Source organism: Artemia sp. Qi Xiang Cuo, chromosome 7, assembly GCF_049724085.1.
Source record: "Artemia sp. Qi Xiang Cuo chromosome 7, ASM4972408v1, whole genome shotgun sequence".
In the NCBI taxonomy this organism is placed as follows: Eukaryota; Metazoa; Arthropoda; class Branchiopoda; order Anostraca; family Artemiidae; genus Artemia; species Artemia sp. Qi Xiang Cuo.
This window is the reverse complement of record NC_142800.1, coordinates 51,618,615-51,645,923: the sequence shown is the minus strand read 5'-3', so window position 1 is coordinate 51,645,923 and position 27,309 is coordinate 51,618,615. Positions and strand designations below refer to the sequence as shown.

General features: G+C 36.3%; 2 protein-coding genes across 2 annotated transcripts in view; both read right to left on the bottom strand.

The window, feature by feature from the left end:
* Positions 1–2,379: 2,379 nt before the first annotated feature.
* Npc2b (Niemann-Pick type C-2b) lies at positions 2,380–22,766 on the bottom strand. Its single transcript, XM_089092382.1, has 4 exons — positions 22,611–22,766; positions 10,987–11,088; positions 6,916–7,133; positions 2,380–2,655 (listed from the first exon to the last, which is right to left on the bottom strand). Exons 1-4 carry the CDS (start codon positions 22,702–22,704, stop codon positions 2,572–2,574), a joined length of 498 nt encoding a protein of 165 aa, XP_088948508.1. The 5' UTR covers positions 22,705–22,766; the 3' UTR covers positions 2,380–2,571.
* Positions 11,095–27,309, bottom strand: part of LOC148950397 (uncharacterized) — a 76,379-nt gene continuing 60,164 nt past the window's right edge. Inside the window, exons 3-4 of the mRNA XM_089092383.1 lie at positions 24,353–24,432; positions 11,095–14,512 (exon numbers count right to left, since the gene is read on the bottom strand). Of these exons, the coding sequence (XP_088948509.1) occupies positions 24,375–24,432 (58 nt within the window). The 3' untranslated portion in view covers positions 11,095–14,512; positions 24,353–24,374. The remainder of the gene's footprint in view (positions 14,513–24,352; positions 24,433–27,309) is intronic.

Genomic DNA, 27,309 nt, shown 5'->3' with positions numbered 1-27,309 from the left:
ATGATTTTGAGCGTGAAAATATTATTCCTGCACTATGTTGTCTAAAGAATCTTGTAAATGCAGCAAGTAATGTAATTCCTAATTCACCATTATTTACAAAATCCAATAACTTGCCGCTGCATAACCAAGTTACGTTATAGTTTAGGGAGAAGGCTTCGTCAGACATTAGAAAATTGTTCTTAATGGCATCTAAATTTTTAATACCAGAAAGCCACAAGGGGGGAATAGAAAAGCTCTTGAATTTCCATTATTATTTTCATACCGCACGAGAGCATAAATACAATCACCTCAATCATGTTTCTTTTGAGACTATTTTTATTCCACCGATTTAGAGGTAAAATAGCAGCTTGAAGAATATTTGCGAATGCCGTGGCAAAGTATTGGTCGCCTGCGTAGCCAGATATAAATATATCAGCTTTTCCTTGATTAAAGTCAGCACCGGTAACAGTAACATGATCCAGTAACAGTAACATATGCAGATACTGGAGCATTTTCTCCTGTAATAGCTAGCAGAATAACCAATCGATACTGGAGCAATGAAAGCCATCAAGAAAAAGTTCTGCAAGGTTATATTAAACAACCCATAAAGATATGAAAATATCTTGTAAAGCTAGGTTCTGAGAGGAGGCTAATTTTATTCACAGCTTTCAAGAAATTATACCGGAGAGAAAGGTTGTCCAAAATACTTTTAAACTTCTAAGGACCTTTCTTTTTTATGCACATGAACCAGTATGTATGCTAGGCCTAAGGACCAATTGATAAACTTTGAAAAAAAAGGGGAGCATATTAAAATTAAGGAGTACTGTGAGTGGGCAAAACTTTACAAAAACACAAGAATGTCAGCGGTGCGGAGCTTTAGTAAAATACTTCCAGAAACACTTGACGAGGATTGTCAGCCAACCAAGCATAGGCAAAATAAACTTTTCATGAAGCTTTTTCAATCTAGGATGGAAAAGGATAGTTTGCGTACACGTACAATGGTTCTCAAACAACGAAAATATCGTCAGAGATTGGTCCAGAAGTCTAATAAAATGGCAAAAATGTAAGCTGATCTGGTAAAACTGAGAAATATTTTAAACATGCATCATGGTGAGCATTGAAAATCTGAACTGCTTAACATATATACTATATCCGTGTTTGGTGACCGATCTTAAGAACGTCTTGGATTTTGTGATAGTAATTCTATTTTAGTTTACTGGGAACTCAATGATTCTGAAATTACTCAAGCTCGGCCAGCGGTTGGACAGTGGATTCATCTCTGCTTGGCAGTATTGGCTCTGAGATTCAATACCAACTATCGTGAGACCAACGAAAGAACCATTACATCCAAGAAGCTTGGTCAATCAGTAGACTAGAGTACTTCAAATGAGGTGCGTGGAACTTCTCCTAAATTTGATGTCTGAAAGTCTAGAAACCAATGGTTTCTATAATTCGATGATAAGGATCTTAAAAGAAAATCAGTCCTAAAACCCCTTTCTCAAGACTGCTCTGTACGAAAAAACTGATGTCATACAAATTCACCTAATTAGCAACGATAATTTATTGTTGCCAAAGAGCCTGTTATTGCAAGTAGCTGCAACAACACTCTACAGTTATAGCAACTTTAATGTATAGCTACATTTCCACACTAATTATTAAGACTTATTGATCAGCGTTACAAAAGATATGTCTTGGTTCAAAAGCTGATTTTCAAGCCACAGGCATAACTTTCAAATATCTTTTCTACAGAAGCTTCATATTTATCATTATAAGAAGATAGTTCAGTCACGAAGCCAGGAGACCATGACACGTCTTTAGCACTCTTCAATTTAGTTTAACTTTAATTTGAAACTGATGCCTACCAACCTACCTGCGTAAAACAGTGCTTTCCAGTGAAAAGCAGGGCTCACATAGTTTGAAGGAAAAAGCTCGATTGACCAAATCCAATCATTTCTCTCTCATACAGACTACAGTGCTCCAATTCAGTCCAAAAGTGTAGGCTCAGGCTTACTCATAGGCGGAAACTTTTCTTTTGGTCCCAGGCAAGATGGCCTTACAAAATATGACATTTATTCCTCAGTCCATTATTCATCAATTCAAATAAACCTCTCTGATATAGACTATGAAATTCCGCTTCAGCTTACACATCGTAGGGTCTTGCTCATGAACAAGCAGGCAAAAACTATTCTTTCTTGCACAGGCAAGAAAGCCCCCCCCCCCCAAGAAAGTAATATCCCGTTAATCAATCCGACTTGAGCTTCACACCTTCACGAAAACTGATGAAGTAAGGCAAAAATTGGCGACACAGCCCGAAAAAATTAGTACATATGACAAAAAATGTGCTTCTCCCACGCAAACACAAAATTACAGTAATTAATATTAACCAAATCTTCACCAAAATAATGCGTACACGTTTTATCCAAAAATAATTCTTATTCACAATACGTTCTATAAAAGGTTCTTTAAATATCACAAGTTCAATATTAAATCTGGCTTGGAACAACTACCTAAAACAAAGTACGATAAACGCAATCTTCAATCCTTAATCTACACTATATACAATGTGGAAGTTTATTCTGTTCGGCAGATGAATCAAGCTATTCTTGCTGGGATTACGAAACATGCAATCTTCTCTCCTCTCCCGTCAACTGCGCCATATTGAACAGTTACGTCAGTCTGTAAACAAAAGAAATGTATCAATATATATTTTATATAGATATATGAATTTTATATAGATATATTCGGGACTCCTTGCTTGGCTCGGGCCCTTGCAAATGATTAATGCAAAACGAGGCATATCTTCCAGACAACGTCAGTTTTAAGTAAAATTGCACTTGCTAACCTAATCCTATGTACATTGTTATTTAATATCACACATAGGACAAAGCCTTTGGCATTTTCTTTGCTTGATCTAGTAAAGAATGTGCCCCAGAGAACCACGGCTGTAACTTTTCAGGAGAGCCAAAAAACGAAAAAAAAAAAATTTCGACTGCGAAAGCTCTGAAGGATGGGCTAATGGAGATAAAGGGAATATATTCTAAGCGTCATATTTTTTCAGTGGCATAAACTAAATTCAAGTATTCCAAGCGAATTCCAAATTATTATCCCAAATTGTCCCATTTTATGGCGTATATCTCCTTTTTCCTTCACAAAAAAGGACACAAATGCCAGGTCCACATGTTATAGTTCCATAATATAATCCTCTTCTGTTTTCTGAATTGCAACAATACCTGATAAAAAAAATGAGAGTGTGGCGTATGTCTCTTTTTATCTTTGCAAAGTCAAAAGATAGGACGATTCTGACTGCACCATTCAATTTCTCGTGCTCAGTTTACCCACGACACATAGATGGTTCATTTTCAACCGTAATGGCATATGTCACCCTTTTAGTTATCACAGCCGATCAGGCAACTGTCACTCAAATATGACCACATATCCCAGAGAAACAGCTTTTCAAAACGAATGTTTATCATCTTGTTTATGAAGATGCAGTTTTTTTTATCAAAATATATTTTATTGCAGAATTATCTTTGTTAATTACAAAAGGAACTATATGTAGTAACTTCCTTTCAAATGGGCCTTTAAACAGGCTCTCTATGATGTTCCAGTACCCCGCAAGCAGTGAAGAAAAAAAAAGAAGGCTATAAGTTCCCTATATGGGGTTTTTTGACAATGGCGATTCCAATGATGTACTTTCCTTTTGATCCAACGGTATTTCCGAGAGTTGCAGGCTGTTTTTGGCATTTTTGTTCATTCGTTCTCAAAATAGCATTTTATTATTAGGACACATTAGGACACAATCGAAATAACAGTTGCCATTACTAAATCAGCTACAAATGAAATTTTTTTCTTACTAAACAGTTATTTTAGCGCCTTTTTAAATTTTTGGTTATGGGCCAGGGTTCGTTCTTCATACAGTGTCAATTTTCCTCTCGTAAAAGTTAGTAGAGGGTTTTTGGTTCAATGCTAATCTTAGGATTTTTCTTTCTTAATCATAGTTTTAGCTCGAAAAGAGCTGGAAATAAGAAACCATTCAAATACTTTTGAATTTAAAGATTTCATCCGAAAATTTTTTTTCTGAGACTTTATTGAAACACAGAAACAGAAAGATGCATTTATGGTTGTGTTGAATAGGCCGCCATCTAGCTCTATACCCATTTTCAAGGATCTTCTGGATACACTGCTTGAGTAACTACCAACTGGTTCACCATGGGCGTAGGGAGGGGGGCAGGGGGGGGGGGGGGCATCTGCCCCCCGAGACCTTCAAATTTACATTAGAAATGGCTGAAAAAGCAGATGGTTTGGAAAAAGTAGTTGATAAAACTCCGTCACACTATCGACTGCCCCCCCCCCTAGACAATATGCTGCCTAATGCTGCCTACGCCCATGTGGTTCACATTCATTTATGACGCGCTGGTATTTTGGTATTGACCTAAATGAGCCTGATGCAAGTGCTTCTTTGGGTGTTCTGCAACTCTGCATGTCTTATGGCTTATTTCTTGCTATTAATACATGCACACCGGTCACCATATCGGCATCGAAGCTTACTGACAATATTTTTTGTCAAATTTGAATATTCCATATCAAAGAGATGTGCAGCACATATTACAGATGTACCAGACCTTTTTGGGATTCTGACAAGATTTGAGGTGGCCCAAAGCCAGTACCAAGAATATCGAAGAGTCCAATACCCGTGATTAACCATAATAACCTTGAAAGGCTCAAGTAGAGAGCTGTGGAAGTTGATTTGAATAATTTGGTGGATCTTAGGGACGATATAAATATGAGTTTTTGATGATTTTGTGACATGCTGATTCCGACACTGATGGGACATGAACGATGGTTGTTATAAGATGAAGGAAAAAGAAACCTAAGGAGCAATGGTTGTCACCTATCTTATTACATTGCATTAATAGAAGAGATCAATTTTTTAGGAATTTCTTAAATAATGAAAAATAACCCGATTTGTTCAATAATTTATAAAAATTACAGAAGCGCCTTTAACAAACTTTTGAGAAATGTGAAAAAAATATTTGGGTAATAGATTCAAAAAAGCTTGTGATAACCCTGAAAATACATGGACGGTAAATAAAAGTGTAATATCAACAGTAGATTCTGTTTTCTTCGATGAACTACTAATGCAGAACGGTTTGTCATCTAGTAGAACTAAAGTATATGATGATCTTTCTCAACAAATTACTATTATTCGTCCAATTTTTTTCTTCGCGTATTGTATCTTCTGATGGTGACCCTATTTTGATGTCTTTTACGGGGACTCCAATTGATGTTTCAATGTAAGCCTATGTGAAACCCGTCATGCGTGATTAAGTACGAATGATTGTTTTTGGGATGAAAAGTATCGGCCGATAGTGATTCACTTAATCTTCTCGATTTAAAAAATGCGTCTGCTTATAGATGTAGCTAAAATTGCTAGGATATAGCTCCTAAATTGAGGGTGACAATAAGAATGATCTTGGAGATTGTTGGCCTATTACAGTTTCAATGTTAACTTTCGTTTTCTAGAAAACTGTATTATTATATTATCGTTTGGAACTCCATAAACCATTACATTCAAATCAGTTTGATTTTTGGAAGTGTAGAAACACAAAGATGACGTTATCCTACATAAATTTGGTAATTAATGGACAATGGACCTCTTGACAAAAAGTCTTAGAGAAGCTGGTTCATTTCTGGACTAGATTAAGGTATTAGACACTGGGCCAAAAAATACCATTACAAAAATGTAAATTTTATAGATTAAGAGGGGCGACTAAGGCTTTGCTTCTTGATTGTCTCCACAACAAAGAGTATTATCTTAACCTAAAGCTGACTGACCGTATTTCAAACAGTAGGCTGTACGAAAATGTGGTTCGATCCCGCTTTTTAGGGCTATAATGAGAGAAAGGTTGGGATGGCTAGGGCACGTTTTGTAGATGAAGGATGACAGATTGTCGAAGATTGTCCTTTTCGGTCAACCGTCTAGGGCTAAACGGAAAGCAGGTCGTCCTCAGTTGGGAAGGGAGGATTTCATAAAGGAAGATTTAGAGGAAATGGGAACTTTGTGGGAGGGTGTAAAGATGGAGGCCTTGAATAGATTGGGAAGAAGGAGGAGCGTGCGTAGCTGTGTTGGCCTCAGGCGGCTTGGTGCTGCGGTGAGTTGTTAGTAGTAGCAGTAGTAGTAAAAGTTTCGTTTATTATGGGTCCCCTGGGGCTCTGTATTAAGTCCTACTATTTTTTTATTTTTATTAAAGATCTACCTTATGCTGTTACTACTGCTTTTAGAATTAATGGGAAATTACTGGGAGGGCATAAAGAGGGAGGCCTTGAATAGATTGGGATGAAGGAGGAGCGTGCGTAGCTGTGTTGGCCTCAGGCGGCTTGGTGCTGCGGTGAGTTGTTAGTAGTAGTAGTAAAAGTTTCGTTTATTATGGGGTCGACTAGGGCTCTATGGTAAGTCCTACTATTTTTTATTTTTATTAATGATCTACCTTATGCTGTTACAACTGCTTTTTAGAATTAAGGATTTAGTCAATCTTGTACCTTCTGGGACCAATATCACTACACCGCTATTTGTTAATAGTACAACATTGATGTATTTTGCTCCAGCTGAACAACTGCTTACTTCTATGATTAGCATAGCAATGAACAAGACGTGTCTATGGCAAAAGGTAAACCGGTTTTATCAAAATATAGCTAAGTGGAATTCTGTTATCTTTCCGTTGTCTCCAAATTATTATTCTCCAAATTATGAAATCTATTGGCAGAAGGGAATTGCACCTTCTTCCAAATTCCAGATTCATGGTGGGAAAGGACCAATTCTGAAATATGTGAACTGTGAGTAGGGCCTATATGGATTTTCAATAAGTAGAGTGCAGAAAGCTTCACTGATATACCAGACTTGAGACATAACAAAATATTGTCAAAACAATTACTTACTGTAGGATAAATTGAGAGAATTGGGAAGGTATTGGAATATGTGTATGCCTGACCAGAGAAAATGGGGCATGATGGCACATTAATTGCTCTTGCACCAGTTCTGAGATCAATTGGTGTTGTTTTTTGGCAGGCTGGAGCACCATTCACTCCAATAAAAGGCAAAGATACTCGGTTAATTATACCATACACAGAATTCGTTATTGTACTTGAATCTTGTCCTGGAAAAAGAATAAGAAATTACCACTGATATATTAAGAAAAACGCTATAAACTTTACACCGGTTTCGTGAAATGAAACGGTAACAGCTAAGGTAATCGGGAGCTGGAATTGATTCTTGTCATGCAAACATTACAGAATACAAAACCACCCTATGAAAACCTTCCTAAACTTTTGTTTATAATCCAAAACATTAACATTGAATAAGTTGATATGAATTTCAACCATAGTTCTTGCTTCGTAATATATACTTCTTACTTTTTTTGCAAAATACACCAAGATCTCAATGAAAAAACTCAGAAAAATCATTAAGAAAGAAATCCTGATTGTTAGAGAAAATCTGAGTAGGCTTATATTTTTATTTCTTGCAAAACTAAGTTTAAAAACAGAAAATAAAGCTAGTTCTCTGAAAAATCTGAAATTCCTAAGTTTCCCGAAATTAGAAGGCTAACTAAAAAATGCTTGTGGAAAACTGTGGGTGATGGATCACCGTGATCCATATTGATCTATACAGCAGCTGTGACCCACTGACCCATAGGTCATAGTTGTGAGGTAACACTTTCAATTATGTCTCTGTTTCATTCTCGCTATAGAATTAGACGACTCCAGAAAGAACTTTATGTCCACTAAGCAATAATATACACTGACCAAATAGTATGGGAGACTGGTAAGTTTTCCATCTTTGTAGATTTAACATGAGAGGATAGGAAAAACAAAACAGTTTTGTAACTATTACGGCAGTGTCTGGCGACTTCATTAAAAAGTAGAAAGTTTCAAACCAAAATGGAAAATTGAGGTTATTATTCTGCCCCTCTATAAAATTAAAGCTAAAATTTCCCTGTAATATCAGCTAGCAAGAACTATTTTATTTTCAAGAATAGTTTTATATCAAAATCCAGTATGCCTGAAGTAAGCTGAGCAGAGCAGGCTAAGTAAACTAGATAACTTTGAGCTGATATACAGAGTTTGGAATTCCTCCCCCCTGAACTATAATCAAAGCTTCCTAAAAATAAAAGCCTACAGCAGCTTAGGGTAATTAACTATTTAATAGGTCTAATATCTCTAAAACTTTGATTTGAGACATGCAAAGAGAAAACCTTTTAAATTAAAATTGCATATAAGAGAATTTTTACTATCTTAAGAATTAACTAAGCTAAAAAAAACTTTCAGGTATGGATTTAGACCTAATATTATGCCCCAGGAGGCGCTTTCAATCTCAAAAGAGTTACGAAGTTCGCACAAAATGTTGAATATTAGATGGTACTGAGGCTTTTCCGGTTCTAGTGCGAGTCTGCATTCTTACCAGTTCTCCCTACTCTTTGCTGACATCTATAAAATAAAAGCTAAAATTTCGCTGTAATATCAGCTAGCAAGAACTATTTTATTTTCAAGAATAGTTTTATATCAAAATCCAGTATGCCTGAAGTAAGCTGAGCAGAGCAGGCTAAGTTAACTAGTTAACTTTGAGCTGATATACAGAGTTTGGGATTCCTCCCCTTGAACTATAATCAAAGCTTCCTAAAAATAAAAGCCTGCAGCAGCTTAGGGTAATTAACTATTTAATAGGTCTAATATCTCTAAAACTTTGATTTGAGACATGCAAAGAGAAAACCTTTTAAAGTAAAATTGCATATAAGAGAATTTTCACTATCTTGAGAATAAACTAAGCTAAAAAAAAAACTTTCAGGTATGGATTTAGACCCAATATTATGCCCCAGGAGGCGCTTTCAATCTCAAAAGAGTTACGAAGTTCGCACAAAATGTTGAATATTAGATGGTACTGAGGCTTTTCCGGTTCTAGTACGAGTCTCCATTCTTACCAGTTCTCCCTGCTCTTTGCTGACATCATTTTATGGATCTCTGTATGCACAAAGTTCCATTTTGATTCCCAGACTGAATGTAAAAAAGTCGGTATTTGGTAGCGAAGGCGCATCCTAACTTAACCAAAAAATAAAACAAAACTTAAAAGCTCATGTGGTACTTGCATTTACTGGCAACAGCTCTATGGACTATCAGCATGAAATCTGACCCCAAAAAGACACAATAAGAACCCTTGTTTTTAGTCCCTACTGCATTTAGCTGAAATATGACGGATGCGGACGGCAACAATCTAGTGTTTCCCTCACAAAAGTAGCATCGAGCACGAAAACTCTAAACCGTAGCTGTAACTTTTGGCCACGTTTGACTATATTCCGCCAGGCCGTTTTGTAATTAGGCGGATGACAAAATATACTGAGGATCCTATTTCCTCTCCTTCCAGAAGTTGGATCTGGTGAGATCATAAAAGATATGATGACGAGCCCCACTCTTACTTCCCGCTACACCTGGTTGCGATCCAATGCCTTCTCTCGTAAATGTGCTGAAGATATGAGTTTTAATATCCTCCTCCCTCGCAAAGGTTTCATCTGACACCCGACTCCGAAACGACATAACTGGCATATCGAGTGCTGCTTCTAACTATGAACTTTGTAATGTAATGTAACTTTTCTGCCTCGTTTTGTAATCACTCAGGAAAAAGAAATTCAAATTTTCATACCTTAACATTACCAACCTACAAACCGCTGAAAAAAAAAAAAATAAAAAATAAACATAAAAGCAGTAGTGACGACAAATAATACAATTAAATAAAAAAGATTTTTTTAAGAATAGTAATAACTCTTAATAATATAATAGCGATAATTCTTACATTAAGGTAAATAGCGAAGTCAAATCATAAAATAAACAGAAAATATCTTGAATGCGAGGGGGACTGGGGACCACCCCTCTCTTTACACTGATGTTAACATAAGCTTTGAAGAAAACAGTACATATTTTCAAACGCATGCTTTTTGTCATAATATTTCAACAATGAAAAAAACTTAATCGGGTTTTCTCACACTAAAATATAGATTTTTTCCGTAGGCTAATAATGGAAATTGCAAATTTTTCAATTCCAACTTTTTAAAAACAATAGCTTCTAATAGTGACTTTTAAAATCACATTTTTACTATTCAAATGAAATTCCAGTAAGGCATAAGTTAATATTTTTCGTAAACAGCAAACTATGATACTAAATTATGCTCCAAAATAATTGACCAAAAAACAAAACTGGTAGCTTGGTGTGAGCGTGCCCTTCCGATATATGTATGTTATCATAAGGCTTTTGGGTGTCTCGAGCTGAATGACTACCTCAATATGTTGGATCTTGTCATATTCTGGCCCATGTTGACTCAAAATTCTGTCCTACGCTACAAAAAGGCTAAAAAAAATATAACTTATCATTGCGAGATCTTCTAAAACCTTTGATTGATACAATTACTCCTGAAAAAGTATGTACCCTTAAAAATAACTGGAGGGGGGCTGACTGTCAAAAAACTTTCAGTTTATAATTCAGCTTGGATTATAATAAGTTTTATTAAACCAAATTTAAACATAGAGAGGGTTTAGAAGGACTACAATCCTGATCATGTTTAGGATAATTTCAGCCTGTTTAAAGTTTTAATTTTGCTTGTTACTTTCACGTAAAAAATAGTTTTTAACTGAATTTCTGCGCGTGTTTCATTTGTTCACAATGAGCAAATTATAGGCTGTTCATCAGTGTTGTGCGACGAGAAAGAATTAGAACGAAATGTTCACTGGGGAAGCTGGCAACAGTAAAATATTTGCGAAGTAGGGTAATTTCTTTAAGTTTCAACGTTAGGTTTTACCTTCATATGAGTTTATTTATTTATTATCTTACTGTTTTTAATTCTTTTATAATAAGTAAATACTAGGCTGTTATAGTAAAGAGTAAGACTCCAAAATAACAAAGAAGATTTGCTATTAAATTAATAAATAATTTTTAAAGGAGCTTAACCGATAATGCAAATATTTTACCTCCTTCAAAATCATATTCAAGTGTGAACTTTTTTCCTTTCTTCAAAAGGCACGGATATTTGCTGCATCCCGTAAGTCGAATCTCTTTGACTAAAGCTGAACCTAGAATACACAAAAAAAAGAAAGATCAGGGCCTGAATTGAAATCACAAGCGACACATTGAAATACAGAATAAAAGAAAATACAGCTGTAAAATCAGCCTCTTGAGTGATTAACTCTTAAAATAACTTCCAAAAATAAAGCGTGAATCTATATGGCTTACTGTGCAAAAATACTATTGATGCACTGATGGCAAATTGATGCAGGGCAGATATACCTTAAGTTTTTTTTTCACAGGGACGTCCAGATTTCTATTATTATTTTTTTATTAGTCACTTGCTTCTTCATTTTTGGAGAATGCAGCAGATCCTGATTCAATTTCCAAGTAAATAGACGAATATTTTATTAAATTACATTGGGTTGAGCCTGATGAATTAATTAAGTCGACTGTGTCCCACATGTAGGGAGGAAAATTCACAGAGTTTCCAATTTTTTGTGTTTACTCAATAGGATTACTTCTCGAGACAAAGAAAGTTATTATTAATAGTTTTTTTGTCTGTTTGATTGTGACCAGAGTTGTCACTGCTGGCTTATCTGAAAATTTTGCTGTTTCAGAAAGTCTCAGTTCAAATTTAGTCAGTTTTACCAGTTTGTTTTTTCTCTGTCTGACAAGTATAATTTACTGATTCGTTCTTACCAGATTTTGGATTGAGCTATCATTTTTACGTAATGTTTAGTCATGGTGCAGACCCCTAAGGGTGCTGATTAATTTGATTGGCAAGTTGAGCCCAGCCAGCATGACCAGTGATCAGGTCATTCTTCAGCCTATTCAACCAAGTTATTGCCATTAATTGCAATTTCCTTAGTTAAACGCGAAGTAGAACAGTTTCTAGCCCATGGTAAACAATCATTTTCTGGACGAACTTGCCTGAATGCTATAAAAATAATGTTGTAGAGCCAGGTGACAAAAACTTTCAAAAGTCAATTTAAAGCTTGACTCAGAATTAGCTAGTTCAGAAGAGGCCATGCAGGTGAGTGTCAACTAAGATTTTCATGAACCAGGTAAAATATCAGTATCTGAAAGTCTTTGGAAATTTGGTAGAAGTTTTATTCAAAAAACTCAACAGCTTATCTGGAAAATAACAGATGATAAAGTTCTAGTTGAGGAGCTTCGTGCTATCCTGGAAAGTAGATGAATTAGTTGAATGAAACTTTTGGGAACACATCCAGGGCCTCAAATATACTCTGGGAAGATGTTATTCAGCTACTCTATCAACCCTTTCTTCATTTCTAGAACTTAGAAGATTGCATAGATGACATGTCTGCACCTATCTAAATTTAGACAAAATACCTCGATTTAGGTTTCTTAAATTTCTAGGTTTTTTCCCTAAATTTCAGAAATTGATTTTCAAATCTTTAAAACATAAGTAGTCCATGTCTGAAAAGTACATGGGCCTACTTTTGTTCATTTAGATACGAAACTTTTAAAGTTTAGTAGATTTGACTGTTGCGTTGGGCCATTGATCACAAGAATTGATACAAGCCAATGCTGTCACTTCTATATCCAGATTCCTCAGTCACTCAGCAAATGATGCTTGGTAGAACAAAAGCAACAGCAATTATTAAAAAAAAATGTGCTGCTCGCCATTTCAAAAATATTCTGGGTAAAACGAAGATCAAAATCTAACGAAGCGTAAATTTAATGTATTCAGGGGGGTTTAATCTCGACGATCAGAGGGATTTGTCGAAACAGAAGCATCGCAGAGTTCGTGTGCCTTATCTGCTTTGGAAAGTAATGAAGTCGGTAAAAGAAGGAGCTGGACGACCTTTATTCGGGAACTTGCGTGATATGCAGTCATGCAGCTGTCTACCACAAAATTCGATGAATCTGCTGGACAGTTTTTTGTCCTCACCAATATCAAGACAAAACTGCGCAATAGACTTCGAACAGAAACAGTGGCTGCAGTTACGTTTACAAGGTAATTGGTTCCCAACTGCAGCTCTGATGGAAGTGGAGTAGCTAAATGGGAGCCAGTAGAGAAGAAATTGGAAAAATACCAAACCTGGAAAATGAAAGACGCAGATAGAGACGAGGAGACGATTGATTTTAATAAATAATAATTTGTCCTTGTCTGTTTCCAATTTTCCAATAATGTAGCATTAGCAAACCTGTTACTTGAAAGAAAGTTGTCGTACTTTAGTCTTTGCCGGTCGCGATCACAACATAGGCATATCTTGCTAGACACGTAAAACTATCCATAAGCCGCAAATTAGCGTCGCAGTTTCAAACACTATTTCCATTGCAAGTGTTTTACTTTGCTTTTATATTTCCTCAACTAGGTTTCCTTATGTTATCGACCTCTTTTGCGAATGACCAGTACCGATTAAATAACAGGGTTGACAAAAAGAAAAAGTTAGAAAAAGAAAATAAGAAGCAAGAAAAAAAAGGAGAAAAACAAAAATAGAGAAAAAATAAGGAAAGAAAAGACAAACAAAAAAGTTGCAAGTTACGAAGATACTAGCGAAAAGCCAAAAACGGTAGCCTACAGGCATACTCTGGCGGGGGAGGCTTGTCACGACTGCATACTGTATTTTCGCCTGTAAACAAAATACAGAGTTTTAATTAGCACAACTGCAAATTTAGTCGGATCATTTGCTCACTAGTGGCAATACTGATTGTTACTATACCAAAATACTATGATTTAAACTTATAATAGATCAAACTATGCTCAGCAGAACTGTTGAAAGAATAAAAGGTTTACAAATGTTAGCTAATGGTCCTATTTTCGAAATGATAGAAAGGGAAAGACAAAAAATACTGTGCAAAGATAAGGCAAAGAAAAGAAAGAAATGGGACCAACTTTCCCCAGACATTGGGACAAAAAAAAAAAACAGATACATTGATTGTACGCTCGATAATCGTCATTAACGGGCTCGATATACATTTGTGAACCCGACCTTCACCCCTTCCGAAGCTATATCCAGAGTAAGATGAAAAAAATTTCAAACATATTGTCTTGAATAAGGAATCTCAATGAGGAATCATTTGATTTTTAATAAAACAATTTGGCATAAACGAATCCTTTTAGTCAGCCTTAGGTGGACTTTTATGAGGTTATGAGCTTAATGAATGTAATATTTGCAAACCTGTATCAATGAGCCAGGGGTAATATGCATGTGATTGTTTGAGCAGGGAGCCTAAGCTTTTTTTATACAGGTGAATCGCCAAATGCTATCAACCATGTGCCAAAATGGGGCCCAGGCTTGCACAAAGCCTGTATTCAACAGAAAGTTCTGTGATTTCTTGGTTTACGGTTAGAAGTTGCATTAGAAGTAGCCTCGAAAAGTAGTTATTGGTTCGTGGGCTGTACCATTGGGACCATTTGCTTTCCTTGGGCGTCTGTTCCTTTCAGTGGTTTATGTAATATGGAAAGTGCCACAGGAAACGTTACGGTGTTGAGACACAGCCTCTGTGTTGAAATTTTGACTGAAAAACACGAGCATTTGAACTGGACTTATTAGAAACTTACTGAATCTTATATATTTGGAATCAGCATAATAAGCTGATTATTTTGATGTATCTGTTGATATCAAAATTCAGTTTTTTAAATTTCGGTTAATACTGAGCCGCGTCGTTCCTTACTACGCTCCGTCAACCACGAACTGCTTGATGAACACACGTGAGATGCTACAAAAATAAAAAGAATAGAGAATTTCCAGTAGCCTAGGGTAGGTAAGTAGGGGGGAGGGGTCTTCAAGCCTGTGCTTGATACTCAAATATGAATCCAAACTGTCTACGGCACATACAAGCGCATAAACACGTCTATCTGATTTTCATTTAGGAGGGGAATGGAGATACTAAACTGAAAAAATTAGAAAATGAAAAGCCAACCAGTGTCCGACAGGTACGCGCAGTGTTCAAGTGTATACCACATCCCCAAAATTTCGGGAATTTTACTGGTTCCAAGATTTTAACATTTTACTTTTTTACTATTGCTTTCATAATTTTACAGATTTTACATTTGATTTGCCTTTCTGTTTTTTTTTTTTTTAAGTTGTAGTCCCTAAATGCACAGTTAATTCTAAAAATGTGACTTTTCCAAGTTTTTACAAATGGAAATCTATGAAATTTTAAATCAGCACATATTATTACTTAGACTATGGAACAAATTTGATTCAATAAGTCTGCAATTATTTAGTTTTGGAATTCGTTACCCGATCGATAATAAATATAGTTCATTTTATAAGATATTCAGCAATAGATGTGAGTATTTAATATCCATTTTATGATTTATCATATAGTAACAAATTTAAGTTTTCAGGGACTGAGAAAGGAATAAAAGCGGAAAAAATTAACCCAGTTTAAAACAAGTTTTGTTTTCCTTCCCCCTCCCGTCCTTCTACAATCATGAACCTCGATTCCCTACCAAATAAAGGAGACCAAGGCCCAAGACTACTTTATTTTTTCCCCTATGCCTAATAAGTTTGCAATATTTATAATTTCAAAGTTTAAAAGGGCTATTTAACTGCTCAAGCATTTAAAGTATTCATACTGTTAATAGTCAAGGAAGTGTGTGAAAAAAAGGGCCTAACCGGGAACAAATTGCAAGAGAAAAGATTCTTTGACTAACCGACGAAAAAAAATGTGCTGATTCCAAATATGCAAAGTTGGCTCATCTATCTGTTTCACAAATATGTTTTTTTAGGTTGAAGTTGATTTTGAGGGGGTGAATTTCGTGTTTCCATATATAGGCGCACAACAACAAATTTGATGTCTAGAATAGTGTAATAGGTCACCGTGATTATGAAAATCACTTTTATTTGAAAGTAAAATAAAAATTTAGGTTTTTTTTTAGATTGAGGTTGATTTTAAGTATCTGAAATTCGTGCTTCCATGTAAAGGCGTACTACAACAAAATTTATATCTAGATTAGGGTATTAGATCACTGTGATTATGAAAATCACCTTTATATGAACGTAAAACTAGAAATTAAGTTTTTGAGGTTGAGGTTGATTTTGAGGAGGGAATTCGTTTTTACGTATAATGGCGTAGAGCAACCAAATTGATATCTAGAATAGAGTACTAGATCACGGTGATTATGAAAATCCCCTTTATTTGAACATTAAAATTAAAACTTTCATTTAAATATTCCATTAGTATTAAACCACGCTTAATCTAAAAGAAAGCGGTCTTAAAATGTAGAATGGCAACTATCACCCAGCCGTTTTCCATATAAAGGCGTACAACAACAAAATTAATGTCTAGATTTGGGTACTAGATCATGGTGGTTATGAAAATCACATTTATTTTAACGTAAAATTAAAAAATTATGTTTATTATCACCGTGATAAACATAAAAGTTATATTTTTATTGGTAGCTCGAAACTACCAATCCCGACGTGTTTGACAATTTTCAGACCGGAAGATATGTTATCCGCAGATCCAAAAAGTTTTGGGCGGTTCTGTCGTCAGATTTGGTCATTGAGCAGCTCATGTGCTTGTTAAAAACTAACGGTGGTGTTCCAAGGGAAGTGGCATGAATGAGTTGCAGAGGTTGACTTGGTTACTTTCAGCACCAACTTGTAGTGGGATTAATTCGTTGATGCAAAATCTTGCTAAGGTCCTATACGAGACGAGCGAACAGCACAAAGAAGTCGAGGATTGAATGCGACAACCATCACACTAGCAAGCTTGTTTGCTTTTTTTCTGAGAATACCCCTTTCGCAGAAGACCCGAGCTTGCGCAACATTACTTCTGGAGTTACGGCTGATAAAAAAGTCAACGTCGACACAACTAGATCCGTCGGACAAGAAATCATGGATAGCATGACAGGGGAAAACGTCAACAGGTACACATTTAAGAAAAAGTCGTGACCTTAACGCTTACTAATACAGCTGCACCAGTTGTTAATGGACAGTCAGTTGTCATTGATCCAGTACTGATGTTTCAGTGCCTGGTGACAACTGCTGGAAATAGCGTTGATGATTTGGTGTCATACTTTGAGTATGAATTGTGCTCGCAGCCTCCGTCACCTTTTGAAGCAAACGGACTTCCACAATTAGCCGATCAGCTTACCCTCACCGATGCGATGTGGCGTTTAGTTGCAGAGCAGCATCCAAAAACTGAAGACTTCATCAAAGATTTCAGTGACAAGCATATAGTTCTCGATGGTGGGGCACTGCTTCAGCGAATCTCTTGGGAAAATAACGAAACTTATGATAGTATCTGCCAAAAGTACGTTGACTAAGTTACACTGAAATATGTGTTGCAAAGGACATCAGTGGTTTTCGACGGATACAACCAAGCACCTTCAATCAAAGACATCACCCATTTGAGACGGAAAGGGTCACGATTGTACCCGCAGACCAATTTTAAGAGGAATATGGTCTGTTCTACAAAGAAAGAAGTGTTCCTAAGCAGCTTTAAGAATAAGCAAGCAATCTTAGGCATGACCAGTGAGTACCTGACCAAAGCTGGGTTCATCAACACATTTTTGAATTATAAATTGAACGGATTCTTTTGGTTACAAGCCTAGCTGCAGTTCGTTTACTTTTCCCAGCATTTAACCCATTCTGACCTTTGTTCGGACTGCAACAAGGCTTGCAACCAAAAGAATCTGTTCAATTTATAATCCATAAATGGGTTGATGAACTTGGGAGATTTAATTAGGGGTTATGGGCCGGGGGTTAGCTGACCTTTATTGTTTTGTTCAAGTATAAATATATTCTTCATTTTTTGATAGATTTCCATTTATACATTGTGGGGAGACGTATGTGTCATCATAGACATTCGATTTTGTTTATACGTCAGTGCATGGAAGTTTTTATTTAATATGTGAGTTTTGATTCCTACTTATTTAATTATATTTCTTTTCTTTTGTTTTTTTCTTTTTCTTTGTGCGCTTAGTATGTTGTTTTTCGATGTAAATTAAGAATTTGTTTTCCGTTGAGAAAGGTTCCTGGATGTGGGGCCAAAATATTCGGAGTGTGTTTGTTTAATTAAGTGTTTATATTTTTGTAATTTTTCACTGTTTTATCAAAATTAAAACCAGGTTTTCTTGCTTAACTTTTTGTAAATGGAAAAGCAGTGTGGTCTAAGAAATTATTTACGTCTAGCCTACGGGAGACATGACCTTTATTTCAGGGGGTATATGCCCCCAGCCCTCCTTATTTTCGATTATTTACTTGTGCTAACGTTGTATTCTTTGGCGTTAAGGATTATGTTCACTGTGTAATTTTTAGGATATTATTTTTCTGCTTTCCTACGATTGTTGTGTGTCAATGAAAAAAGACAATTTTGATATCCTTCCATAAATGACATTCAATTCTATCCATCTGTCGAATTACATTTTTGAAATTTGGTGTAGATGGTTTTTTAGATTAAAAATACATCGAAAATTGATTAAAAATCGTTGGAAAAAGGGCCGTTTCCCTGTTTTTTAAGTAAGTTTAGAATGTTCCCAAAGAAAAATTCTAAGTAATATCATAATTCTGGCTCGGTGAATGGATAGATCTGTAACTACTGAATCCAATGATAGAAGCATTTTGTTCTTTTTGTGCAAGTTACAACTGATCGTCGTAAAATCGCTTGTTTCAGAGTGGACATAAACCATAATATAAAAAAAAACTGTAACAATTCCTATACTTGCATTGTATTATCTGGCATAATACTGCTTATGTCATCAGCTTGACCAAGTCCAACAATCTGGAAATGTGAAAAATATACTTTCTAATGAAAACTTAAAATTCTTTATGGGGCTTCAGCAGAAAAATACCATAATAATGACGATAATTTCTTTATGTTGTCTTTATTGTAGCCTTGTAGGTATAAAACTGTGTTGATGTCTTTCAGTTTTCTGAAATCTTTGTAAAAATTTTACGTCACTACTATCTTGTCTCTCAACTACAAAAACTATTTACGCCCCTGCATGCATGCGAAGATGATGGTTGCAGTGGTTTCAGGTTTCAACTTCGCTGTTTACATCCGTAAGAAAAAGAAACACTTAATCTTTTAAATTAATTAAAAGGATGACACAGGATTAAAAAATCTAATTGGATAATTTACTTGGACAGGTGTATTTTCTAGTTTAGCGCAATGAACGGTGAACAAAGGATTAACTGCAAAAAATTATTACTATAATTTAACCAGCAGACACCAGCCAATGAAGAGACTTTCTGTTCAGCAAAAAAAAGGGAGAGTGAAGACGGGAGCAATAAAATGTTAACTAACAGTATCATGCATTCAGGTTGATATTATAAACTCGCTGAAAGTACAAATGATAAGAGCTTCCCGAGCATTTCTATTACAGGGTATTTTGTACGGTACTTCCAGCCGTCAGTTTTAAGTGCCATAAATTGAAATTCTAAGGGTGTATCAGTCTATCATGAAACAACGAGTTTGAGTAGCGTCATTTCACAAAATGTGGGGGGGCATATTTTTCCAAATTCACAGGTGGCAATTTTGTTGCTTTAAAAAAAAATACAAAAAATTACTTTTTCAATAAAATATACCAAGAAAGGTCTGTTTTCAAAATCAAGGGGGGTGGAGGCAAAAAATATAGGGGATGAAAACCTCCTCCAATTGAAGCAACTGAGTTTAGCCACTTGCCATATGAGCTTATGGGGCTGCCGTATTTGGGAAAGCAGTAAAACTTTACAAATGAAAATAATAATTTAGATATGTTTGTTTGCTTTTTGACATTAAACTCTATCGTTTAAAACTACCGCCAGAGTTTTGACATATAAAGCCGGCCCTGAAAACTTAACATTTTGAGAAATATAGTACATAGCTCCGATGTCAAAGATCATCTACGACCCAAAATGCATTCAGTGACTCTTTACAAGCTAATCCCCCAATGGAAGGTCATTTTTTCTTACAACCTTATAAGATAATTCCACTTTATTTTTTGGTAAGTCTACTCCTATGTTAAACGGACTCTTTTCTGAGTCCGTTTGACGAGACGAGATAATTCAAGACACTGCTATAGAGTAATACAATGTATAGCGTGGTTTTCATTGCGTATACGATATTTAAACTGTTGTTTTTTGGGGTTTAGGGAGGGGAAGATACCTAGATTCGGTTAGGTTACGTAATAATATATGCTATGCTTTACCCCCCACCCCCCTAATGTGCAAATATATAGCCCGAATTTGTTTTTATAAACTATTATATATTCATCCTATTTTATTTTATTTCATTAGCATTAACCAAAGTAGCACTATATAAAAGACGTGCGCTGGGCTGAGAATCCGTGAATTCGGGTTCGATCCCTGGTGTGGTCAGTTTCTTAGTTTGGGACGCGGGTCAGTGGTGTGACCCTGTAAGCTTAGCCAGAGTCAATCCAGCTCTAAATGGGTACCTGGAGAAATCTGGGGAAGGTAAAACAGGAAGGGTTTGCGAAAGCATAGGTTGGCTGGCCCCCAGCCCCCCATTGCACTTCCTGGCTGAAGGGCCACGAAACGGAGATCAGCACCGCCGGTTTGGACCTTAAGGGTCTAGTGCCGCATCCTTTACCTTTACCTTTATATAAAAGAGTCCGTTTAACATAGGAGTACCTACTTTTAATTCTTTCAGTTCAAACTGGTATTTCTACATACAGGAGCACAGACATGACCCCTCCTTGTATATGTCCAAATGAACCCTTCAGAATATTTGTAAAATAAACTGTTGGGCCAAAAATGCACTTTTTTGGTTACTACCCCCCTCCCTTGAAAAACTGTTGGCATCTCAGGTATAAGAATTATAGGTACTTGTTAACAAGTTGGTAAGTACGCGACAATTGTATTGCGAGAACAGATAGGCATTTTACCGGGTAATGCCTAGATGCTGTATAAACAAAGGGTTCCTCACTCCGGGAACTATATTTAAACTTTAGTTGTTTGGGGTTTAGGGGGAATAAAAGGTACCTAGGTTGGGTTAGGTTGGGTTACGTGTTTAATATATGCTATGCTTTACCCCCCCCCCTAATGGGCAAATATATAGCCCAATTTTTTTCATAAACTATTATATTTTAATGCTATTTTGTTTTATTTCATTGGCACTAACGAAACTTCACTTCTCGCGTACTCACCGGCTTCTTAACAAGTGCCGAATTATCTAAATTTACATGAGTTCCATCGTTAGGTTTCATAAAATGAAAGAGCGCCAAAAAATGGATGTGTTTCGTGAAATAGAACCAGAACTTAAGGCGACCGTAACTCGGGGTTTGGCAAATGGGCTATGTCCTTCCCCATATTTGAGAAATGGCAAAAGTCCTGGTTGTTGTAACAAGGGGCTTTCTAACACGAGCACACATTATTTTGTGTAGGCTATTTCTCATCAACAACAATGTCAATCTAAAAAAACAAAAAAAAAGCAAACGGACACTGTTTGTGCATAGCCTAGGGCTATATCCAGGTACTAGGTGGTGAGAGCTGGGATGCAATGTCGACTGTTATGTTTGGAAAAAGGCAATTGAATTTGGCGGGCATTATATTTTGAATGGGAAATCAAGCGTTATTTTTTTATTATTTTTTTGGTGTACTACCCTTTAATTGCAGCTGGTTCAGAAAAGAAATTACCGCACCGACATGGCGTCTCAAAATGAACTCAGGCAGTGTTTCATACACGGCAAAGGTCTAGAATAACGGCTCTCCAGAAGGAGACATGCTAGAACAAAAAGGAGCCATTTTGTGGTTGCTAATTGTATATTCAGGTTTATGGTATTGTTTCTATTTTCGACAATACATCCCCAGCCTCCCTCTAATGGTCTCAAATATAAAAAAAAACTGGTAAATTTTTACCAAATCATATTATTGACTTACGAATAAAGTGAATATACCGCTCGATGCCTTTTTTTATGCTCTTTACGAATATAATAATCATTTTTGTCGGAAATGAATTTTAGCCCCCACCCCTATATATACCAATTCAGGGTATATGATTGCACATTAGGGGGGTGGGGGTGGGGGAAAAGTCTAATCTTACCTCTCATTTACATCAGAAATGAAATTTACCCCCACCCCCCTAATGTGCAAATATATACCCTGAATTGGTATAAATAGGGGGGGGGGGGAATTCATTTCCGATAAAAATGATTATTATATTTGGAAAGAGCATAAAAAGGCATCAAGTGGTATGTTTATTTTATTCGTAATTCAATAATATGATTTGGTAAAAATTTACCAAAAAACTAACCAGAAAAATGATGGAATTCTTACTTTACAATATGCAGCAAGTATCGATTAATCATATTTCTTTGTTTTTCCCCCTTTTTATCTGTTTCTGAATCAGTTTTAATAAATATTTGGTTAGTTTTTTTACATAGCCTTGGGCTATATGAGACCATTAGGGAGGCGGCTGGGGATGAATTTTCCAAAACACGACCACATCCATTAAATGAACATAAAATTAGCAATCTAAAAACGTCACTTTTTTTGTTCTAGCACGTTTTCTTCTGAACAGCCGCGATTCTAGAACTTTATCTCATACGCCACCATCCATCCATGGTCAAGAGCCCCTGTATAAGGGACACTTATTCTTATTACAACTTCAGCGTACTTTAAAGCCAAATCAGTCTAAAGGCGATTTAGTAAGGATGACTAACCTCCACAAGAAATAACAGGTAAGCTATCCGCTTTAATATAGTCCATACAAATTGCTAGGCTAACTAGTATAAAAGATTTTAAACACATCATCATAATAGATATCTGATCGCAGCGAACACTGAATAGCTTCTGTTATAAAATTCAAACCAATGACTTATTAAAAGCCACTCATCTTGCCAGAAATCGTAAAGTTTTTAAACAAGCCTTCAGAGAGGCGTTTAAACCTTGAACTTATCTGATAGTTCCTGATAAGTAAACGAGTCTGAAAGGATTCGCAATTTTTTAGGGTCATTAACACGAACAGAGGATCATCTTTGTAATGCTGTTATACTTATGGCTTGTAAATAAGGATTTTTCTCTTTTACATTGAAAAAAAAATAATAATAAAACACGTTTGTCGTCGTGACACAATAAACTGCGCATTATAAACTGTAAGCATCGTGGATGGGGAATTGGACATCGGTGCTAATTTATTAATAAATGTAGATCCATTACGAGATAGTCTACTCCCAAGTAAATATGATTATTCATGTTTTTTTTATCAACTCCATATTAATTACCTCCCATGATAAGTAAAGGTTACTGCTAGGGTTCAATGATGCTAATTGTCTTCAACTGTATGTCATGTTGCCCCATGTTCAATTGTCACTGCCCCAATTCAAATATATACCACAATTAGGTACTCCTGTATTATTCAGGACGCATAGGAGAAGTGAAGTTAGGTTAATCCTAATGAAATATACAAAAATATGATAAAATATAATGTTTTAGCTTATATAATAATATATTCTGGACTATATATTTACACATTGTGGGGATAAAGTAACCTAATCTAACTTAAACTAAGCTACCCTTACCCCACCCCCATAATGTGTAAATATATAGCCCAAATTATACAAGTCCAATGCATTTTATTACCCGTTATTTGTGGCTATGAAACGGTTTTCATAGATCGTACATTCAGCAGACTTCTCGAGTGTGTTCTAAATAATACAGGAGTACCCACAATTATATTCCCTCAATTTGCTTAGTGCCACAATAAACTCCAACAACTCTTTGTATTTATAACAAGATCCCTTAATTTGTTTTGTCACTTAATTAGTCCGAACATTCATCGTGGTGAGTCGACTTCTCGGGGCTTTGGGCCAGTACCCGAGGAAAACGCGCACAATATTAAGATAAGGCACTTGAACCCAGAATTTGAGCGTCCATTTGAAGCACCAACAATAAAATTAATCTAACTTCAACAGAATAATGACAAGGCTATGGGATACGCCCTACCATTGTGAGTTTTGTTTTTATTAATAAAACACCATATCACAAGTTTTCGTGCAAATAAAATCTAATAATACAATATTTGATTCTTTAACTCTTTACATTTTCCGAAATAATTTGTCTTTATTTTGGTGTCACCACAGCATCAACATTTTTGTGTCACATGCATGTGGAATCAAGAGTTTCAATATCTGTTCAAATATGTATGTTGAACTTTAGATTTTTGTTGAACTTAATATTTGTTTCAAAACAAGGCATAAACTTCGGTCCAAATGATCAGATGAATTTCACAATAAATTTTGTGAACCTCATCACTTGGGGCTAGAAAGAAAATGTCGACGAAATAAGGTAGTCCTTAGTACGGAAGCCTTTTTAGTGTTTCTTAAACCCATGCAGGAAATAAACAAATATGTAATTCTGAACGCAAAGTGGCAGAAACAATACGTCGGTGTGGCTGATTTCTTACCTAAAAAAACGCTTTACTACTTTCAATTTTCGTTCAAGTGAGCTATTTTTCGACATTTTGCCAACACTGTTGAGTGAACCCTGAAAAAGGAAATAACAAATAAATACGTATACATTGTCAATTTGCTATGGGACAGGGGGAACTGCCCTAGACCCCAGTTTGCCATCCCCCTTCCCATCTTAAATTTAGCGTCTTCAAAAATTTTGTAAAAACTATGATAGGCATACTTAATTCAAGCATTCATAGAAACACAACAGTTTTCTTCAGCATACCTTTGCCTTTATGTTACTATTAAATAAAAAAAAAAAAAAAAAAAGTTTTTAACTGAAAGGAAGGAGCGACATTAAAACGAACATAAATTATTCCGTGTATGAAAGGGGCTGTCCCCTCCTCAACGCCACGCTCTTTACGCTAAAGTTCAGTCAAACTTTAGCGTCAGGAGCGAGGCGTTGAGGAGGGGACAGCACCTTTCATATACGGAATAATTTCGGTTCGTTTTAAGTTTTAACGTCGCTCCTTACTTTCAGTTAAAAAAAACTTGTTTTTTTTATCTAATTTCTGAACGTTTTTGAACTAATGCAGCTTTGATTTTGGCTCACCGTACATTAAAAATTAAAACGAAATTTACATATTAATTTTATTTTTTTGGCTAAATGGCTTTCTCTCGAAATTTTGCTCTGACATACCTTACGTAACGAACTTCTATATTCTTAGGTTTTTATTGCGTATATTAGGAAGTTCGCCCCCTAGTCAATACCTCGCTCTTCACGCTAAAGTTCGAATTTTGTTCGAATCATAAACTCCTGAATCACAAAGGCTGATTAATTAGAATAGATAGCTCTTTTGAAAGTACTACAAAAAAATTAGCGTAAAGAGCAAGGTATTGACTGGGGGGGGGGGGGTGAACTCCCTCATATACTTAATAATTTCTGTTCGTTTTAAGTTTTGATGTTGCTCCTTACTTTCAGTTGAAAAAACTTTTCAACTGAAAGTTTTTTTTATTTAATTTCTGATCGTTTTTTAAATAATGCTAGGAAATCCGGCGCCCCTTCATAGAAATATCCCTTTTCCCAAGGAAGCATCCTCCATGAAAATATCCTCCTCCGACCCACCCCCCTCACCAGAAAAAAATCCCTCTTGAAAACGTCTGTATACTTCCCAATAACCAATACTATGTGTAAACAATGGGCAAAGCTCATAACTTGCAGCCCTTCGCTTACGGACTCTGGGGGATTAATTCGCCCTCAAAGACATAGTTATTAGATTTTTGAGTTCGATGGACTAAATTGCTATCTAAAAATTTTTATTGGGTAACTTCGGGAAAAACAATGAGCGTGGGAGGGGGCCAAGTTTCCCTCCAATTTGTTTGGTCACTTAAAAAGGACACTAGAACTTTTAAATTCCGTTCGAATGAGCCCTCTCACGATATTCTAGGACTACTGGATCGATACAATCACCCCTAAAAAAAACAACAAAAAAACAAACAAACAAACACACATCCGTGACCTTCCTTCTGGCAAAAAATACAAAATTTTACATTTTTTCAGATAGGAGCTTGAAACTTCTATAGTAGGGTTCCCTGATACGCTGAATCTGATGTTGTGATTTTCTTAAAAGTTCTATGAGGGGTTGTTTTCCGCTTTTTTCGATAATAAGGCAAATTTTCTCAGGCGCGTAACTTTTAATGGGTATAACTAAACTTGGTGAAACTTATATATTTGAAATTAGCATAAAAATCTAATTCTTTTGATGTGTAAATTCCGTTTTTTTGAGTTTCGGTTACTATTGAGCCGGGTCGCTCCTTACTTACAGCTCGTTACCACGAACTGTTTGATATGGTTCATTTTTCACTGTCATCTTCGCTTGACTTGTAAAGATCGGCTCCAAATTTTTCCCTTCCCCCCTAGGATTACCACGACCAAAACATCATGACGGGAAATCCGAGAGAGAGGAGCTGTCAGTGCCAAGTAGAATTTGTCTTTCTCATCTGTTGGAGAGATATTCGTTGGTGCGTAGCACACAACAATCGTCATCTTCCCGTGTTTGTGGTTGAAGCGGGCAGTGAGTAGTCTATCTGATATTGGGTTGTGGGATATGAGGCATTTCTTTGCCTTCTTGTTTAGAAGCAGGCTTACGCCACTACTTCTACTAGAAGTTTGGCCTGACCAAATCATCCTGCGATCAGAACTGGCAATTTCTTCATCGCCTGATCCCGTCAAGTGGGTTTCTGTCATTCCAAGTATGTCAATCCCACATCTCAACATCTCAAGCCCTAGAACGACGCCAACCAAAGTTGGACACTCAGAAACTAAAAACCGAGGAATTCCGCCAAAAGTATTTAGTTGAAGTCCAGAACAGATTTGAATGCCTGAATACCCTTGCTAACCCGGACACGTTTTGGCAGACGTACAAAAACAATATATTAGAGGTCGCCACTGAGACCGTCGGTCGAAAGATGTACTCAAAAAAGCCCTGGCTGTCGCAAGAAGCTTTGCGAATCATTGAGCAACGCAGAAAAGCGCGGCTGGCCGGAGATATGCCCTCCTACAGACGGTTAAACGGGGTCAGGAACAAACTTATCCACCGAGACAAGCAACAATCTGTTGACAAAAAAGCTGATGAGCTAGAAGATGCAGCACGAAAAGGTGACACCTTGTCGCTTTTCAATCATGTCAGAGACCTCAGCGAGGAGAAACCTCCAAAGATAGGAGAAGTTAAATCCACCTCCGGCGTAATGCTCGAAGATAAAACCGCGCAGCTTGATCGATGGAAGGAGCATTTCACAAAGCTGCTGAACGCCGACAGAGTCGACGTCGATCCCGACCTAGTCACATTCGCTGAGCAAACAACAAGCGAAAATCTCCCAGAGCCTGAGCCTCCCTCTGTAGTAAGAGATACAGAATGCTCTAAGGAGGATGAAAAACAACAAAGCACCAGGAACCTGCGGGATCACCATA

Excerpts from the sequence above, each read along its gene's own strand:
- Npc2b (XM_089092382.1), bottom strand. The coding sequence starts at position 22,704 with ATGATGATGTGTTTAAAATCTTTTATACTAGTTAGCCTAGCAATTTGT. Across the intron at positions 11,089-22,610 it reads ACCTGTTATTTCTTGTGGAG|GTTCAGCTTTAGTCAAAGAG; the intron begins GTTAGTCATCCT and ends TGTGTATTCTAG. Across the intron at positions 2,656-6,915 it reads TTCTCTCAATTTATCCTACA|ACTGACGTAACTGTTCAATA; the intron begins GTAAGTAATTGT and ends TTTTGTTTACAG.